Consider the following 21,456-nt stretch of genomic DNA (forward strand, 5'->3'; position numbering starts at 1 on the left):
ATATAATTGATTTTTATCAATATATAATCGATATATATCAATAAATAATCGATATTTTCAATAGAAGTTTTAAAATAAAGCTGTTTTCTTTTTGCCTCTGTACACTAAAAAAAAAAAAGAAGATTTTAACGCTTTCATAAAATATGTCATAACATTATTTTTTTTTTAATTTTAATAAGTGGTGATGTCTATGTAATATATATATATATATATATAAAAAATAATAACATTATTTATTTTTTTAATATTTTCAAATCTTTTATTTGTTTATATCCTTTTTGTTTTGCTTATAGACCAGCAAAACGATCATGGCTAGGTTAGAAATTAAAAAATATTTAAAAACAGAAAACACACAAAAAAAAAAAAAAAAAAAAAAAAAAAAAAACGACAGATAAATTTTTTGAAAAATTTATTACACAAAAAAATGGATAGAAATATTAACAGAATGGAAGAACGCTGAATGAAAAAAAAAAAAATGTTCAAAGGTTTTGATAAAATGCGTTTACAAAAATAAAAGCAAAAAAGAATTTTTGTTTGTAATTCTTTAAAAGATAGTTTGAAATTAAGCATTTAAAAAAAAAAACAACAACTTTATATTCAAAAATGTTTGTGAAGAATTTCAGAGTGATGAGTTCTTTGATAATTTTTGATGTGACTCGTGCGTAGAGCGAGAAATACCAGAGAAACACTTCACTCATTTTTGGCCATGGAAAACTGTATTGTCCATAACTGGTTTTGCAACGAATTGGAAGAAAACGTTTTCATTTTTTTGTTTTAAAGTTTTGAATTTTTTAGATGAGGACTGATTGTTTGTATTACTTGTTTTGACTGGACTATTGTTCTCATCTTGAGTGTTATTTGTGTAACGTTTCAGTCGGATTGTCCTCGGACCGTTCTCAGGCATGTTGGTCATTGGTTGGAAAGGAAAAACGAAAAGTTACTGGCTTTGTAAATATTTTCGTATTCTTTGAGTTAGTCTCTATTTTATGGCTATGGTTTCATATTTGTGAATTCAACCAATTTATTCACAAATACGAAACAATAGCCATAAAATAGAGACTAACTCAAAGAATACAAAAATATCAACCGAGTCAGTAACTTTTCTCTTTCCTTTTTCAAACAACAAACAACATTCCTGAGGACGGTCGAAGGACAATCCGACCGAAACATTGCACAAATAACACTCAGGTTGAGAACAATAATCCGATGGATATAAGTAAGTTATAACTACTCCCGAGTCGTATTGCTATGATGTACCTGGTTAGGTCAATTTCCATCTTTACTTAGCTTCTACTGCATTAATTCAGTAGAAGCTAGGTAAAGATGGAAATTGACATAAACAGGTACATCGTAGCAATACGACTCAGGAAGTAGTTCTTATTAGTTATAGTATATAGTAGTCATTCTTAATGAAAATCAACTTTCAACAAAAGAAGGTTTAGCATTAGGAATTCCGCTTTTGAATATAAGCATTGTTGCCTGAAGAAGTCTCTAGTTACTATATGCTAGAAGACCGAAACATGCTCATGACTGTGTAGCAACAAATTACTGCTTATGTAAAGACAGATTGGAAGTGTAACTTGCTCTGCCCCAGTACTGAACACTCTTGTATTTATCTTCGTTATATTTCACTGGTTACCTTACCTCTGGAAAATAGCAACCTCTCAAATTATATATATATCTTCTATAATATAAAGCTGAATGTGTGTGTGTGTGTGTGTGTGTGTGTGTGTCTGGTCACGAATAGGCTCCTATATGGTTGACTATTTGAAAAAACTGATTACATATAATTATAGAAGATGTATCGAGACACAGGTATGGGTATGTTTGATCTGGCAGAACGGTGGTTCATTAAAATTGTGGGGTCTGCGTTTGTGCCTGGTCCACAAAGTATGGAAATAAAAAAATTAAAACTTAAAAAAAAAAAACGTTTACAAGTGTTTTTGATATAGATGTACATAAGAATACTTTGATAAGTATGTTTTAACTTAAATAGGGATGATATAATAAAATTGTGGGGTTTGCGTTCGCGCCTGGCCTCCATAGAATGAAAATAGGCACAAACTTTAATAAAGACTTTGCATATCTATCTGCGTAAGTATACTTTGATAATTATGTTTCAGTTTGAAGAAATATGTTATAATAAAATTATGGGGTGTTCGTTTGTGCCTGACCTCCATAGAATGGAAATATGTCACAAAGTTTTACAAGATTTTTTAATATAGACCCACAGAATATTGTGATAAGTGTTTCAGTGTGAACAGGTATGGTATAATAAATTATGGGGTTTATCTATTTCATTTTTACTTTCACCATATTTTGCTTTGGTTTTGATACCCCCAAATTCAACCCAAACTTACAACCCTTCCTTTTCATAACCTATCATACTTTCATAAATCAGAGTCCATTTTCTGTAGGCTGTTTTTGAACCCAGTCAACGACGGGTACTTTTGCTAGTATATATATATATATATATATATATATATATATATATATATATATATATAGCTTCATGATTATCAGAAGCTTAATAATCTAGTCAATAAATATTTTTATTGGTTTGTGTTTTATCGTTATTTTCATGGCAAGTGTTCGACTGAGCTTCAATCTATGGTCGCCCCCCCCCCCCCAACTTTCACGAGAAACACTCGTCTAGCTGAAAACACTATCAATAATTCCCCCCACTCTTTATCTGTGCCTAAACCTAAACGTAGATTCCATGAGCAATGCTTCTTTCTTAGAATTGCACGCCTGTGGAATTGTCTTCCGTTTTCCTGCTTTCCAGCTGACTACAATATGGTTGTGTTCAAGTCCAATGTAAACAAGTTTCTGATGAGCCGTTCCACTTAAGTTAACAAATTTAACGAATTTCCATTACTATCGATTTACTATATTGTCCAATTGACTACTGTACACTCTTTAACCCTTATCCTCGAGTGGCCTTTGGGCCTTAATAAGTGGTGATGTCTATGTAATATATATATATATATATATATATATATATATATATATAAATCTGGGTAGGTTATCCATAAAAGGCATTGAGTGAAATTTGAAAATTAAATAAGATATGTCTTATATTGAACACGTTAAAGCCAAATAGCTGCAATGCGAGTTTTTTTTTTTTTTTTAACCTACCTAGATTTTGCGACCACGCGTAATTATCCAGCTATAGATAAATCCGCAGCTAACATCATGTGGACTCCAACTCAAATTCTTCCATTACTCAACCATAAAAAAAATAAAAATTGTCTCAATCTAGAAGGATTTCTCCTCCAATGATTGACAGAAAAGGTGAAGCGTGGTATCAAAACAGGTACTACACTTTTGTTATCAAGAAGAAAAATATTTGTGAAATTTTGTGTAAAAAAAAAAAAAAAAAATGTTATTATGTATTATAAAAGAGTAAGTATTTACGTATTATATTTTTATTTTTTTTTGAATCCTTTGAGATAAGGTTCCATAATTTTTTTTGCAGACTTATCCTCATCTTCAAAAAAAATCTATATAATGTAAGTACCCGTGATAAAACAAAGATATCAAATTCCAAAAATCATGTAAATTGATCAAGTAGTTTCATTTTATACAGAAAATAATTTTAAGAGATTAATGGGAATTCGTAGGCATTACAACATAAATCTTGCAAGTTTGAATTATTGAGTTATCTCCCTTTGTTTTATCAATTTTTTTTTTGGATTGTTTTTTTAAATGGTGGATGATAAGACAGCAACTTTTCAGTTACTTATAAATATTTTTTATTATTTAAAACTAAAACTTCTTGATCAGTTTACATGATTTTTGGAACATGATATTTTCATTGCATCACAGGTATGTATAGCATACAGAAATTTCTGAATTTTTGCTTCTTTTTTTTTTTAATATAAAGGACATTTTGGACAAGAACTCAAATGTTTTTTTTATATCAGTTGGCAAATAGTCAGTGTATCACAGAGTAAAAAAAAATCTTGCATTTAAAATTCATTGTTTTTACCAATTTGACATAAAAAAAACTACTTCCTTAGTAATGTCTACTCTGCCTATTCCTTTTTTGTCAACCAATCACGTGTTTCTATTTGCAAACAGACAAACTCCCCAAACCACCATGACTTTTTAATATTGTTTTTATATACAACTTTTATTACTCTTTGTTATTCTTATACAAAAGTAAAGAGAATATTATTTTGACATTTAATTTATGTATGTGTTTGTGGTGTGTATATATATATATACATATAAATCAGATGACTATGTTCAAAAGAGAAAGAGCATTAATGCTTTTTCTAAATTCAAATTCGAGCGTTGATATCCTAAAACCTACTTCCTTAGTAATATCTACTCTGCCTATTCCCTTTTTTTGTCAACCAATCACGTGTTTCTATTTTGTATACTCCCCCAAATGCTATGGCTTTTTAATTGTATATAGAATTTTTTACTTGGGAGTCACCACTTATCAAGGCCAGAAGGCCACTCGAGGATAAGGGTTAATGAATGTAAGGTAGTGGTGTTGTAATCGTTAATAGTGCAAATTGTGAAGAACTTGGATTATTTATGGGGACAGCTCAACAAAAACTTGTTTGCATTGGATTTGAAGTATTCAACTGGGAAGTAGGCCAGCGGAAGTGTTCCACAGGCGGGCAGTTCTGGGAAAGGACCTTTGTTCATGGAATCTGTGTTTAGATTTAGGCACAGATACAGAGTGAGGGAAATTGTATATAGCGGTTGTAGCTAGTTAAGTGTTCTTTGTGACAGTTTGGCAAGAGGGGACCATAAATTAGAGTTCAGTTGAGCATTTGCCATGTAAATAACAATAGAGCAGAGACAGGCTTGCAATGTCTCTTCTGTAAGAAAGAGGCTGCAGGGAAGAGAAAAGAGCATCACCTACTAGGTTTCGAAGTCGTTTACGAACTCTATCAAAGGTGAATAGGGCAAATAAACTCCCCAAAACATCATGACATTTTAATTCTATACAAAATTCGTAATTTTACATCAGTTCATCGTAGAGACTTGCTACTTGGCCCATATTGTAGTCAATGAAGTCCCGCATCTTATATGCTTTTAATGTATGACCTTATAAAGTTTGAACACCGTATAAAATGTCAACTTTTGATTTTTTCCAAAATTTGATGTGTGGATCTGATGCTCTTTGACAACAATAACCATCATGCAACATTTTAAACGTGATCAAGTAAATAGTTTGTTGAGTTATCAACATTTCCATGGCATGACTTCATGGATACTTTAAACACTATGGAGAAGTATGGAACGTATAAGCTTTAGTCCATCCTTATATTGTCAGGTGAAGGAATGTATGCTTATGACAGGTTTTTTAGTTATTATTTATATTTTTATATATATTTTCATGTATTGTTTTTTTTTTCATTTATATTTTTATATATATTTTCATGTATTGATATGAAGTTAAATCGTTTACCATTAATTTTTGTTTTCCAGCATTAAATAAACAATGGATACGAGAAATTAGCGTGTTTTAAATGTCAGCGGGATGAATTGTATTGTCTTAAGATATGATAAAACAAATTGTATTGTCTTAAGATATGACAAAACAAATTGTATTGTCTTAAGATATGACAAAACAAATTGTATTGTCTTAAGATATGTAAAACAAATTGTCTTGTCCTATGATATGATAAAACAAATTGTATTGTCTTAAGATATGACAAAACAAATTGTATTGTCTTAAGATATGATAAAACAAATTGTATTGTCTTAAGATATGATAAAACAAATTGTATTGTCTTAAGATATGATAAAACAAATTGTATTGTCTTAAGATATGATAAAACAAATTGTATTGCCTTAAGATATGATAAAACAAATTGTATTGTCTTAAGATATGATAAAACAAATTGTATTGTCTTAAGATATGACAAAACAAATTGTATTGTCTTAAGATATGACAAAACAAATTGTATTGTCTTAAGATATGACAAAACAAATTGTATTGTCTTAAGATATGACAAAACAAATTGTATTGTCTTAAGATATGTAAAACAAATTGTCTTGTCCTATGATATGATAAAACAAATTTTCCTAAATTATGATAAAACAAATATATTCTCCTAAGATATGGTAAAACAAATTGTCTCTTCAGATATGATAAAATGAATTGTATTGCCCTAAGTCTCAACAGGACAAATCACATTATGTCATGTCATAACTATGATCATATTTATGACATGGCATAATTTTCATATAAAAATGCAATCATTCTATATAGAAAATAACTGTCTCTCCCCTACATCATAATCCTAGTTGGCATGACTAAACATTCCAAGAAATTTTCACTATTAGTATGATCCAATTCCCGGAAAAAAATACAAGTGAGGTTTTCTTAACGAACTGTGGAATTCCGACATTTGCATCGTTCCATGGATGTTTTCGTTCAAGGAATTGGACACTTTTTGTGACACCATATTGTTGACCTGGTAATTAAAAAAAAAAAAAGAAGCAGAATTAAAAACGAGTTAACGATTCCATTAAAACTGACGAAGAAAATCGTGAAACATAATAAGATTCCTGGTCAGCATAAAAAAAATTTGAATTCTTAGGCACAGGTTCAATCCCTTTCAGACTCATTTTAAAAAAAAAAAAAAAAATCTTTTTTGGGGCATTCTAATTTCCAAATATTTTTATTTATTAAGAACACATGACAAAAAAACAAAACAAAATAGAAGCTGAAATTAAGATGAATCTAAACCTAGGGAACTGTAGCCCCCCCCTCCCTATGTGTAAGGGGTGGCGTGGGATGGGGGGGGGTCCTTTAGAAACCACAATGTTTATTCTTGAACTTCAATCAGTTTCAGCTAAGAAAATCAAACTTGAGAGAAAGACACATTTTCGGATTTCTGAATTGTCTATCATGATATTCCTAATTATTAGGACTGTGACAACAGCATATTTTTTTCATTGTTTTGACTCTCAAGTATATATCCGACACAGTTAGACACAGTTAATCAACCAAGAACCACATCACTCTAGATAAAAGCACATAAGATATCAATGGATACACACTCGAGAGTCAAAACAATGAAAAGAATATGCTGTTGTCCTAGCCCTAGTAATTAGCTTAGTAGCCGCTGTCTGTTGCTAATGGCTTGATAAAGGAAAAAAGAAATGCGTGTGGTAAAGAGACAGGAAGTCATTCTTAAATGAAACAAAAGTCATTTAACCCCCTTCATGAATCGTTTAAAATTTCAGCCTTCACTATGAAATTAAGATTTACAGACAAAGTAAGATATGACAAAGGGATGAAGAGGAAGAGAAAAAAAAAGAAAACAGAAAGAAAGAGAGAGAGGGAGGGAGAAAGAAAGAAATTTCAATGAAATATGAAAAAATAAGGTGAGTCGCAAGTGAATTTTTCTTAAAAAAAAACAAAAAAACAAACAAAAAAACAAACCCCAAATGAACCCACATCAATTAGAGGCTCTAGCAATTTATACAGAAATTGAATTTCTCGTAAAAAACTTAGAATTAGTGTTGACATAGTCAAATTGATGGTTGAATATGGTTATGTCATTTTTGCATTAAATACTGATCACTATTGATCTTTAACTGTGCAATAAACTGATACCATGATACTTTATAAGATATGATGAACTAAGACTCATACAAAATTTCAACCAGATCGGCCCAGTAGTTTCTGGACAGAGAGACAAAGAAATATAATATAGATTTTTGTTTTTTACATGAATTGACTTTCTTCAATATCTACAGACACATGTTTTGTTTTTGATATTCAGCTACCAATTCTATGAAGGTCATTTTTTGTCTGGCTATTTGATAATTCAACTAAAACTTTAAAACCAAATTTTTTAAATTCAAACAAGAAATATATATATACATATATACACACCTTATTATAATTTGTTTTTCCCAAATATTTTAATATATCAAAATATATCAAAATTCAATAATTTCGATACTTATTCATATACAAATAAAATTTAAGTCAGAATAAAATGATTCAATGAATAAGCTTCAAGATTTTCAGTTTTCATAATCAAGCATTCATATATTTTCACAAAATCAAATAAAGATCAAAATGAGAGCATTATGTTGTGTATTTTCATATTCATTACAATTTTTTTGTGATCATTCGGACAATTTTAAACATTATGTCATTCGCAAATATTCCAAAACAGCTTCTTTTCAGACGGTGAAACTTCTTAATATATATATACAAGAAATATTACGTAGGTATGACTTCCTTAGATTTCAAAACTCAATATTATGACCACAAAAGTACATTCAACAATAACAAACACCATATGAAAACAAAGCTGGCAAATAAATACTGGGAACTCAAGGAAAGCAGCCGTTCGCCGGTAGTCGAATGGAAAATAGTAAGACAAGCAAACACCTGTAGAGACCTAGACGACCCATGTAGATTATGCCTTCATGAAAAATTTGCTATTCTGTACTTTAAAGAACCCCAACATCTATTAAACTGTAAGAGAGAAATAGCGAACAACTGTGTTCACAGGATAAAATTTACTCTAGGAGAGAGATACAAAATAACTTTAAAATTAACAAAAACAATAGAAAATAAACAAATAAAAAAATAAAATAAATAAACATGCATATACATAAACTATCATACATATATATGTATGTCAGGTCATGTCATATGCTACTGGTACCATGTAACCCAGTACTACCTGCCTCATGGTCGGGTCGTAGGTGACTAAACTGGTTCCCCCACCAGACTTGTTTGGTGAGGAGGGTGGCTAGTCTCCCTGAAGGATTAAAAACAAGACCTTCCAAAGGGCAAATGAACCCTTTTTCAGGATCAACGGCCAACTAGCACCGTGTACGTTTGTGTGTATGTCTCTGTGTATTGGGGTGGAGAGGGCTCCCGTAAGCCATTGTGAAGGCAACCTTTCTAAGAGAAGCAAATCTATGATTTAAAAATCCATAAAGCGGGAGACCAGTACCTGCATTAAGCTGGTCTGCAGTTTAACTTGCTGGCTGGCTATCTTGTTCTTACTTCTTGCTGAATCTCAACATTTTGAACCGAGAGAGAGACTTAGCTGTCGTACAAAGCTAAGACTCTGCAACATCATCTGTGTATAGATACTCCCTCAGGCATTTGTCTGTAAAAATGGTCCTGTGTCGATGGAAAATTTGTGACGCGTGGAGGCTTGAAATGCTGAACACATGTAATAATTGATCTCAATGACCGTCTTCAGTGTCATACCTGCTTGAGCATGTGAATTCACCAGTAGGACTAAAAAAAAAATAAAAGTCATTTTTGGGCTAATGGACTTTAAGTGTCTGAGGGAGTGGCACTCGTCTGACAAGACGTTGCAATCATCATATATATATATATATAAACTAACATAAAAACAACCTAATCTAGATTCAAAACAGGTCAAGACACTAGATAGCTAGGCTAAATAGAACACACACAAAGAATCAGGTCAACCAGAGGTCAAATGGGCCTTTGTCCTGTAAGTGCATGTTCATTGGCTGATAGGAAGGGCGCGGTGGATACTAGAAAGCTGATTGGATAACTAAAATCTCAATAGAAGGTGCGTATATAAAAACGACAGACAACCACAAAATTCGCGCATAAGCCTGAAGAGTCCTAGAGTGGATGAAACGCGGAATATTCAGTGTAGCTTAATCGTCATATATATTTTATAAATTACTAACTAGCTCTACCTACGTATTGAGCACTTTTGAAGTAAATACTTAAAGTTTACGCATAAATTTATACTTTCATATATTAATTTTATGTGAGTAAATGAAGTAGTTATATAAGCCTTTGAGACTTTACACGACTGGTCGCCACAGTCGATTGAAAATTTCTTGGGGCGACTAAAAGTCGTATATCACTCACCCACCAGTCGATAAAATTTCTTTAAATAAAAAAACCGGAAAAAACTCATTTATTTTACGACCCTCAAATATGCGATGATTTAGAATTACCTATTTTGACTTGCCTTGTAAAAAATAAAAATATAGAATAAATGCATAAAAACCTGTTTCATTAACAAATCTATTTAATTACTAGGTTAATCTATAAATTTCGCTGAAATGTTCAATGCTATATGATGCTAAATGTCCATTTTTATTATGATCTCGCTTCGAGTTTTGTGCAGCAATTATTGTAAGTAACTATTTCTGATTCTTTTGAGCTGCTGGGATGATTGCGTGTTTCAGAATATTTTTCAATTAGAGACTTCATATTGAAATGTTTTAATGAAAAAATGAATCTCTAATATTTGTTTTGCATTTTAAAATATATTTATTTCAATGGTGTGATTTTGCATTATGTTTTCTTTGTGTATAAAGTTAGATATATTCGTTTTCTAACGGTACCAATAAACACAGTCTTGAATTATTTATATTTCAATTGTCATCAGCATCCGAAGAAATGATTCTTATTTCTATGGAACAATAATATGAATGATCCTGTTGAATCTTTACTGAAATGTTTTTAGTAATAAAATAGTTGATTTACAAGAGTTAAACAAATATTTTCTTGCTAGATTATACACACGGTAATTTCTTGAATTGTTGTAAAATTATTAACTATTATTGACTGAAACAAAGACATAAAGTTGGACGAGTAAAAATATTTTGGGGCGAGTAAATTTTCCCCTCACACTCAACTGGCGGTCGAGTGATTTTTTTTTTCAAATCTCAAAGGCTGTATATATATATATATATATATATATATATATATATATATATATATATATATATATATATATACACTAGACTTTTTAGCATGTTATCATAAACAAATTCCTGATGAATCGGCCCCTTAAGTAAGACACTTTATCACATCTCCAATACGATAAAATCCCACTGATTACTGTACATGCAATAACCCTTATCCCGAGTGGCTTCCGGGCCTCAATAAGTGGTGACTACCTTGTAAAAAAAAAAATCTGTGTTAAATATTAATCTTTATCAGTCCAGAACTGTGCATCGAACAAATACTATAATACTCAGTTCGTTGTACCTTATCATAACAAAGGTGCATACAAAATTTCAGCCAGATCGGTGCTGTAGTATCAGAGAAAAAGTGGAATGGACAGATAGACTGAGAAATATAGATTTTCTGGAATCCTGGTAATAGAGAAACGATCTACTTGGTATCAGAATCCAGTTTTGAAATTGGAAGTTTATACATGGTTTGTTGTAATATTTTTTTTATATAATTACAGGTTTGCTGCAATACTTTTTAAAAATAATTAAAGGCTTGTCACAATAGTTTTTTTTATATAATTAAAAGGTTTGTTGCAATATTTTTTTATATAATTAAAAGGTTTGTTGCAATATTTTTTAATATAATTAAAGTTTCTTTGCAATATTTTTTTTATATAATTTGAGGTTTGTTGCAATATTTTTTTATATAATTAAAGGTTTGTTGCAATATTTTTTTATACAATTAAAGGTTTGTTGCAATATTTTTTTTATATAATTAGAGGTTTGTTGCAATATTTTTTTTATATAATTAAAAGGTTTGTTGCAATATTTTTTTATATAATTAAAGGTTTGTTGCAATAGTTTTTAATATAATTAAAGGTTTGTTGCAAATTTTTTTATATAATTAGGTGTGTTGCAATATTGTTTTATATAATTAAAAGGTTTGTTGCAATATTTTTTAATACAATTAAAGGTTTGTTGCAATATTTTTTTTATATAATTAAAAGGTTTGTTGCAATATTTTTTAATATAATTAAAGGTTTGTTGCAATATTTTTTAATATAATTAAAGGTTTGTTGCAATATTTTTTTTATATAATTAGAGGTTTGTTGCAATATTTTTTTTATATAATTAAAAGGTTTGTTGCAATATTTTTTAATATAATTAAAGGTTTTTTGCAATATTTTTTTATATAATTAAAGGTTTGTTGCAATATTTTTTTTTATATAATTAAAGGTTTGTTGCAATAGTTTTTTTTATATAATATAAGGTTTGTTTCAATATTTTTTTTATATAATTAGAGGTTTGTTGCAATATTTTTAAATATAATTAAAGGTTTGTTGCAATAGTTTTTTTTATATAATTAAAGGTTTGTTGCAATATTTTTTAATATAATTAAAGGTTTGTTGCAGTATTTTTTTATATAATTAAAGGTTTGTTGCAGTAGTTTTTTATATAATTAAAGGTTTGTTGTAATAGTTTTTTTAATATAATTAAAGGTTTGTTGCAATATTTTTTAATATAATTAAAGGTTTGTTGCAATAGTTTTTTTTATATAATCATAGGTTTGTTGCTAGATATTTTTTATATAATTGTTGTTTGTTGCAATAGTTTTCTTTATATAATTAAAGGTTTGTTGCAATATTTTTTCATATAATTATTGTTTGTTGCAATAGTTTTTTATATAATTAAAAGTTTTGTTGCAATATTTTTTTATATAATTAAAAGTTTTGTTGCAATATTTTTTAATATAATTAAAGGTTTGTTGAAATATTTTTTTATAATATGTTGTTTGTTGCAATATTTTTTAATAGAATTATTGTTTGTTGTAATAATTTTTTTCTATAATTAAAAGGTTTGTTGCAATATCTTTTGTATATAATTAAAAGGTTTGTTGCAATATTTTTTTTATATAATTAGATATGATTAAAAAATTTTTTAAATTAAACATGGCTTTCAATTCAAATGGTTTCTATGAACATAAAAAAAAGCTGCTATCGATAATATTTTAGGTTGGATGTTTTTTTGGAAGAAGTGAGGGTACCTATTTACAATGCCTCCCCACCAAAAGGCCAAGAAGTGAGGGTAGCCGACGTCAAATCAACCTTAATAATTCATACTTGATGTAACAACAGCAAACATTCATATCAACCTTTTTCGTTTAAGATGAACCTATCATTTCATGGTGTTTATTTCCTGGGGAAGTTAATTGCCGTGTTAGGATATAACAAACAGTTTCAGAAACGTCCCCATGACAAACCAGGTAAATCTTCCTGGCAAACGATCGTGTTATAAGGTTAAACTTAATTTTTTTCACCATTTTTTTTCACCATTTTTTTTTCACCATTTTTTTAAAAAATTTTTTTTTCACCATTTTTTTCACCATTTTTTTTCACCATTTTTTTTTCACCATTTTTTTTTCACCATTTTTTTTTCACCATTTTTTTTCACCATTTTTTTTCACCATTTTTTTTTCACCATTGTTTTTCACCATTTTTTTTTTCACAATTTTTTTTTCACCATTTTATTTTCAATTAAGAAAGTCAAACTACTATTTTAATAGTAGTTTGACTTTCTTAATTGAAAAATAGTAGTTTGACCAACTTTTTTCCATGGTAGTTAAGGAAGACTATTATATAGAAAGGTATTACGGTACATATTCACATTTTTTAATATATACATAGGCACATTAAGTTATTAACCATACATAGGGCCCGAGCAAAACCGGGCGGATTGCTGCTAGTATATATATATAAAGAGATTGTTAGGTTTGTCTCGCGTAAGCAATTTTGTTCTTCCCTCTGGGTAGGGTTAAACCTACAACTGCATTTTAATCCATTATTTGATCTAATGACGCTTGATAACATTTCAGTTGGTAGAAAATGAGGATTAGGATTAAAGATGATCAAAATAATGACAATCCGAATTATTGATAATCTTGTGCCAATCAAGTTATCGCCTCATCGAGAATCTGACAATTCAACTTACATTTAACAATTTATAAATACTTGGAAATATCATTTCGATATATATATATATATATATATATATATATATATATATATATATATACACACATATATATATACATATTTCTACAGAAATATATATATATATATATACATATATATACATATTTCTACAGAAATATATATATATACATATTTCTACAGAAATATATATATATATATACATATATATACAGATATATATATATATATACACATATTTCTACAGATATATATATATATATACACACATATTTCTAGATATATATATATACACATATATATATATACATATTTCTACAGAAATATATATATATATATATATACATATATATATACATATTTCTGCAGAAATATATATATATATACATATATATACATATTTCTACAGATATACATATACACATATATATATACATATTTCTACAGAAATATATATATATATACATATATATATACATATTTCTGCAGAAATATATATATATATATACATATATATTTCTACAGATATATATATATATATATACATATATATTTCTACAGATATATATATATATATATACATATATATTTCTACAGATATATATATATATATATACATATATATTTCTACAGATATATATATATATATATATACATATATATTTCTACAGATATATATATATATATATATACATATATATTTCTACAGATATATATATATATATATACATATATATTTCTATAGATATATATATATATATATATACATATACATATATATATATATATATATATACACATATACATATATATATATATACATATATATATATATATACATATATATATATACATATACATATATATGTAATCAGAGTTTTTTTTTCTGTCTGTTTCGATTTACTCAAAACCGCACACACCTCGTCTTCTCATGTATCGTGCTCTTCTTCCTCTTTTTTCTTCTTTTTTCTTCTCAGTCGTCAGAAGCGTCGTCTTTGTCTTGACTACGTTTTTCCTTCTCACTTCTTGCTCACAGTGACCCGTTTTTATGCTAAGCTGAACTCTCGTGTGTGCGAGAGAACACGAGATTTTGCGTGATTACTTGGCAATATTAACCGGCCGCCGCCATCTTGCCATTTTTCTTTGGACGTGCCCGCTTTGCAGAATGCACACCTCGAGCGTTTGTCAGGTAAGCCCGTCTGTTCGCAATTTATTACACACTCCCCCCTGATCTCATTATCACAGAAAGAGCAGGGAGGCGGTGGCCTTTTTCTTTGAGTGCTTCTTCGGAGAGGGGGGTTCGGGGCTTCATCATCGTCTGCGCTGTCTTCCGTGACACGAAGGTCGGCGAACCTAAAGCTGAGCATCGCAGTATCACTGTCCGGGTCTTCATCATCAGCAGGAGGGTTAGTACTTTTAAGGCTACCACTCTCAGTGTCGCTGTGCGTTGAAGCCGTCATGAACCAGAATGATGGGTCGCTGGTCACGGATTCAATTTCACTATCTTCGTCAAGCGGCAACTGCGTTTGGAATACTGATCTTAAGTCTTTAATATGACGAGGTACTCCATCAACTCGCACCGCCTGTGGGCTGATCACTTCAGTGACATGACCGGTTCCGTAGCGAGTCGTGCACTGGCCTCGGGTTTTTTTAACCCAGACGACATCACCCTCTTTTATGTTCTTTTGTGGTGGCTCCGGTTCGGGTAGTGAGCTGCTCTCCAAACCTCTCACCCTGACACGGTATGTATGTAGCGCGTTGGCTGGCGCGGTGGAGGGTGAAACATCGTCCTTAGGGGTGACGTTGTACCAATAGACTGCTTCAGGTACCGTACACCCCTTCCGCGCTGCGATTGTCTTAACAGTTCTGTGATTGCGCTCAATAATCCCATTTCCACTGGGAACATGGGCACACCGAAAACGCAGATGGACACCCCGGCCATCTGCAAACTGTTTAAACGGCTCACTAACAAAAGCGGGGCCATTGTCGGTGAGTATCTCAGAAGGAGGGCCACACTCGAGGAACACACCTTCCAACTCATGGATAATGGCAGCCGCGTCCTGCCGGCGAAGGGGCCGCCACAATGAAAACCTAGATGGTCCACAGTCGATAAGCGTCAAAAAATGCCTCCCGTTGTAGTGCGTTATGTCCATTGCAATCCTATCCCAATTACGCTTCACACTGAGTATTCCCTTCTTCCACCGGACAGGTGCTGGGTCGATCGATCGGCAGGTGTTGCAGCTTCCCACAACAGATTTCACAGCCCTCCGAGACACAGAGGGGTCAACCAATCTGGCGAAGTAAAGCGTTCGGTTTACACCGGGGTGCCCGCTTTGGCAATGGACATCATTAATATGCTCCAGGCTGAGTCTATGTCCCACTGCAGCGCAATTTACAGGTGCTGACTCGTTCACTTCTTTTGGCAGGTCTAGCCAACGGCGTGGCACTCTGGTCAGACGATCCGCCTGATTCAAACAGGACTGCACCAGTGTCAAATCTATGACCAAGTCGTATTCCTTAGTGGTTTCGGTTAGGGTAGCAAGCCGCCTCCGGATCAACATTTCGGCCGACGCCTTCGTTGTCAGACGTGCTTTTCCGTTCAAGGCATTGGTCATCCACCGATGCACACACGTGGAATCCGTGATGATGTGAAGGATTCTAGCCTGCCACTGAAGCGCTAGATTGACTCCTTTCAGTGTAGCATCGAGTTCAGCTAGGTTTATATGCTTGGCGTCATTCTCCGGCCGAAGCCAGCAGGCATCTTCTATTATCCTTCCATCGACCGCCAGAGCAACGCCAAGGGCAAGTGAGCTGGCGTCTACCCAAACTGTAAATTCACTCCCATCGACGCACCAGCTCCCCCGTACAGGGTCATCATTGGTCACTCTGGCCACAACTTCCACCAGCATGCTTCGCAGGGCAGGATCATGCACCTCATCGTCCCATCCAGTTGACATAGAAGTTGCCCATCGCTTTATGGCCGCTACAGCCACTCGGAGCCACCCACACACAGGGAAGTGACCCACCAATTTTCCGCAAATGGAAAACGTGCTCCGACGTGTGATGGTAGATAGGATTTCCGGGATTTCACCACTCCTTCCCCATTGAAGGCCATCTGCACTTCTGCTCACCTGCAGTCCGAGCACTTTCGCCCCGTCCTGTAGCCGCTCCGGCTCCTTGCACGACAATCCGAAGTGCTCGAAGTGTTCTTTGACCGCCTGGGCAGACAGGAGGCTCTCATTGACAAAAATGTTGTCTATATACGACGATGTCGCATGTTGCACCGCTTCATCTTGATGCCGGATCGCCTGCATGATTGCTGTCATGATGTTAGGGGCTACATTCAGGCCGAATCCTAGCGTGGTCAAGCAATAGCGAGTTCCTTTGATCACCACCGTCTGGAACGGCCACAGCGATTTCTCAACACGTATTTGCAAGTACGCTCTTCGCAAGTCCAGTATGGCTGCTTCCGCACCCTGCCGCCGCCACTCCCATAGTTTATGAGCACAGACATCAGCCCCCGCAGTGTGTGGGTCAACGTATTCATTAAGTTCCCGGTAATCAAGAACAGGTCGAACTTTCTGCTTGTTCTCTTGTCTGACAGCCATCAGGGGAATTAGCCCCCGCGGGGGCCCGAGCTCATCCTCTGGGTATGGAACTAACCAGCCATTATCCAGCCACACTTGAAGTTCTGCCTCGTACTGCCCCCCAAGCCACGCAGGAGGGGGATACTCTGTAAGTCGATTCCGCAATGACACTGGTGGCTGGTCGCCTGCCCATTTCCAGGACGCTGTCCAAGTGTTTGTGCCCTTATCGTATTCTGCATGGAAGTCGGGCTCATCGAGAGTGATTGCTGCACACATTTGTTTGTTTGGTCGAGAGAAGCTCACATCACCGGCGCCGTTCACAGTAATTCCGCCTAGCTGTGTGAGAGCGTCCATTCCAAGGAGAAGGTCATATCCGAGCAGCTCCCCATCGACCACTAACACCGTCACAGCAACCGGAGAGCCATTGCCAATCCTGATATGAACAACGCTGACTCCACAACACACCAATGAGCCTTGGCCGACAGTAAGTACAGGGATCCTTCGTTTCTTCCATGTGGCGCAATATTCCTTTCGAAGAAGGGTTTGGGTACAGCCGGTGTCAACCAGCACTGAACGTTCACATCCATCAACTTGAACTGTTACTGCAGGCAGCGCTTTGTTCAATGCCGCGTTGGGGAGGGTGCTAGCGCTGCGGCGTCTTCCCCTTGCCCGTTTCCCGGACAATTCCGTGCTATGTGGCCTGGCTTATTGCATTGGTGACACCGTATTACTTGTCGTGCTCCATAATTAGGGGTGCGCCTTGTACCGCTTTTGCAGTCTCTGGAAAAGTGGTTGGGGCCACCACAGGTATAGCATCGTAGACCCTACGTTGGCGAGTCCAGAGTGTCAACAGCTGCGGAGACTAGTTCTTGATCGTCTTTCAAGATGTTTCGTGCTCTCGCCAATAACTCCTCCAATCCAATCTCAGTGAGTCTTGACGATGCTCGCAGCAGTCGACTTGCCTCATCCGGAAGTCCCGACAAAAAGGCGCATGCCAATATGCGATCACTTGCACCGCCGAAGGGAGTGGCAAGCTTTTTCAAGTCGGCCATGTAGACATCCACTGTCTCCCCCGGCCCAAGTCGGCGTTCTGAAAACTGCCTCCAGGCGACAAAAGGGTCTGTACCAAATGCCCCGTATAGCGCTTGTGTAATCTGCTCCATGGTCGGATCCTCCCCTAGCTGCTGGTACACGGCATAAGCCCCTTTAGTGAGTCTCAATGGGATAACCATAGCTGGGTCTTTAATCTTGCACAACCGGCAAACGCGCTCAGCCTTTTCCAGCCATTCGACCACCGAGGGACCAGTGGGGGAGCCATTGAATTCCGGAATTAATCTGATGTCAAATTTCTCCATACCAAAGCCGAAATAGCTTGTAATCAGAGTTTTTTTTTTCTGTCTGTTTCGATTTACTCAAAACCGCACACACCTCGTCTTCTCATGTATCGTTCTCTTCTTCCTCTTTTTTCTTCTTTTTTCTTCTCAGTCGTCAGAAGCGTCGTCTTTATCTTGACAACGTTTTTCCTTCTCACTTCTTGCTCACAGTGACCCGTTTTTATGCTAAGCTGAACTCTCGTGTGTGCGAGAGAACACGAGATTTTGCGTGATTACTTGGCAATATTAACCGGCCGCCGCCATCTTGCCATTTTTCTTTGGACGTGCCCGCTTTGCAGAGTGCACACCTCGAGCGTTTGTCAGGTAAGCCCGTCTATTCGCAATTTATTACACAATATATATATAGATATTTCTACAGATATATATATATATATATATACATATTTCTACAGATATATATATATACATATATATATACATATTTCTACAGATATATATATATACATATATATATACATATTTCTACAGATATATATATATACATATATATATACATATTTCTACAGATATATATATATACATATATATACATATTTCTACAGATATATATATATATATATACATATATATATATACATATTTCTACAGATATATACATATTTATATAGACATATATATATATACATATTTCTCCAGATTTATATATATATACATATATATTTCTCCAGATTTATATATATATACATATATATTTCTACAGATATATATATATATATATATATATATATATATACATATTTCTACAGATATATATAAATATACATATTTCTACAGATATATATATATATATATATACATATTTCTACAGATATATATATATATATATACATATTTCTACAGATATATATATATATATATACATATTTCTACAGATATATATATATATATACATATTTCTACAGATATATATATATATATACATATTTCTACAGATATATATATATATATACATATTTCTACAGATATATATATATACATATTTCTACAGATATATATATATATATATACATATTTCTACAGATATATATATATATATACATATTTCTACATATACATATTTCTACAGATATATATATATACATATTTCTACAGATGTATATATATATATTTTTTTTTCTACAGATATATATATATATATATACATATTTCTACAGATGTATATATATATATTTTTTTTTCTACAGATATATATATATATATATATATCTGTAGAAATATATTATATATTATAATATATACCAATCCTATGTATGTATGTATATATATATATATATATATATATATATATATATATATACATATTTCTACAGATATATATATATATATATATATATATCTGTAGAAATATATTTTCTTATATACCAATCCTTATTTAAAAAGCTCAATGTAATTACAGAGCAATATAGAGAACAAATGATAAAAAACTATATTCCAAAATTCATGACGTTAGCCATCTTATGCAGAATTAAGCTGCAAGATGTTTGTACGCATTACATTTAAATTTCAGCATGTTGGTAGTGTCAGAAAAAACAGATAACAGGAAGGAAATTCCAAGCGTGAATAACATTGGAAAACATATAAACAACTGTCTTTACGTTTACAATGTGTCTTGAGCCTCAGCATTAAAAAAAGGATAACTGTGCCAGAAAACATGAAAAAAAACCCCCCAAAAAACAGATGTTTGTCATTTGATTTGCATTTAGTGTTAAAAGAATTTGAAATTTAACCTTGGAATTTTTGGGTGATTCATCAGCAAAATAATTTCAAGGGCCAAAAATAATTGATCTACCAAAGGAGGAGGAGGAGGGAAAAGAATAAGAAAAAAAAAAGAATAAGAAAAAAAAAAGAATAAAAAAAAAAAGAACGTAATTTCGTTGTGGATGGAAAGTGACATGACGAAATGAACAACAACCAATTAAGGTCGATTTTTTAAAAATTTTTTAGTTTCTTATTTATACAAATAATTAAGAAAATATGAAGAAAAAAAAATATACATATATATGCATGTATGTGTGTATATATATATATATATATATATATATATACACACACATGCATTTTCAGAAGGAGGGAGGGGTGTATGTGTACGCCTTGAATGCTAGTGTGTTATTTGTTTGTTATTATTTATTTATTTAGTTTTTATTGAATTTAAATTCATGCTCATCCGAAGGCAAAGAGAGGGGGGGGGTGCATGCTTTCATATTTATTTGAATTTAAATTCACCGTTCTCCGTAGGCGTTCCCTAAGAGATAAAAAAATATTTCTTATTCCATTATGATTATTTCATAATTTATCAACCGATATCAACCAGCCTCTCTACCAATATATATATGTGCATGTATGTGTGTGTGTATATATATGCATGTATAATGTGTGCGTGCGTGAATATGTATATATGTATGTGTGTGTATGCGTGCATGTGTTAGAAGAATACCTGTTCCAGGATGGATAAAATTAATTTTCCCAACAGAAGTTATGCATTATTATTTTTTTTTAATTAAAATCGAACAAAATCAAAAAATATCTAAACTTTCACAAAGGGTTTCTTTGGCTCATTTTTGCATAAAACTAAATTGAACATAAATTGATATAGCTCATATTTGATTCTCCCTTTCCACCTAGTTCCAAAATTCATAATGATCAGTTAATTAGTTCAAGAGTGAATCTTGTATGAAAACGTTATATAAACAGATTAAAAATAATCTTGTCAAGTTGATTCGCATTCAGTAAATTTTCAGACCCCCCCCCCCTCACCCCTGTTTGTTACATGAGTGTTTTGAAATAATTGTAAATCTGATATCTTGC

The 21,456-nt window shown here is 32.6% G+C and overlaps 1 protein-coding gene across 1 annotated transcript in view; it reads right to left on the bottom strand.

Annotated features, from left to right (window-relative positions):
• Nucleotides 1-392: 392 nt before the first annotated feature.
• LOC145297815 (caspase-2-like) overlaps nucleotides 393-21,456 on the bottom strand; it is a 90,448-nt gene continuing 69,384 nt past the window's right edge. Inside the window, exon 10 of the mRNA XM_080144128.1 lies at nucleotides 393-6,443. Coding sequence (XP_080000254.1) covers nucleotides 6,309-6,443 — 135 coding nt within the window. The 3' untranslated portion in view covers nucleotides 393-6,308. The remainder of the gene's footprint in view (nucleotides 6,444-21,456) is intronic.

The sequence above is a fragment of the Euprymna scolopes genome, chromosome 18, assembly GCF_053919585.1.
Source record: "Euprymna scolopes isolate OS-2025 chromosome 18, ASM5391958v1, whole genome shotgun sequence".
NCBI lineage: Eukaryota > Metazoa > Mollusca > Cephalopoda > Sepiida > Sepiolidae > Euprymna > Euprymna scolopes.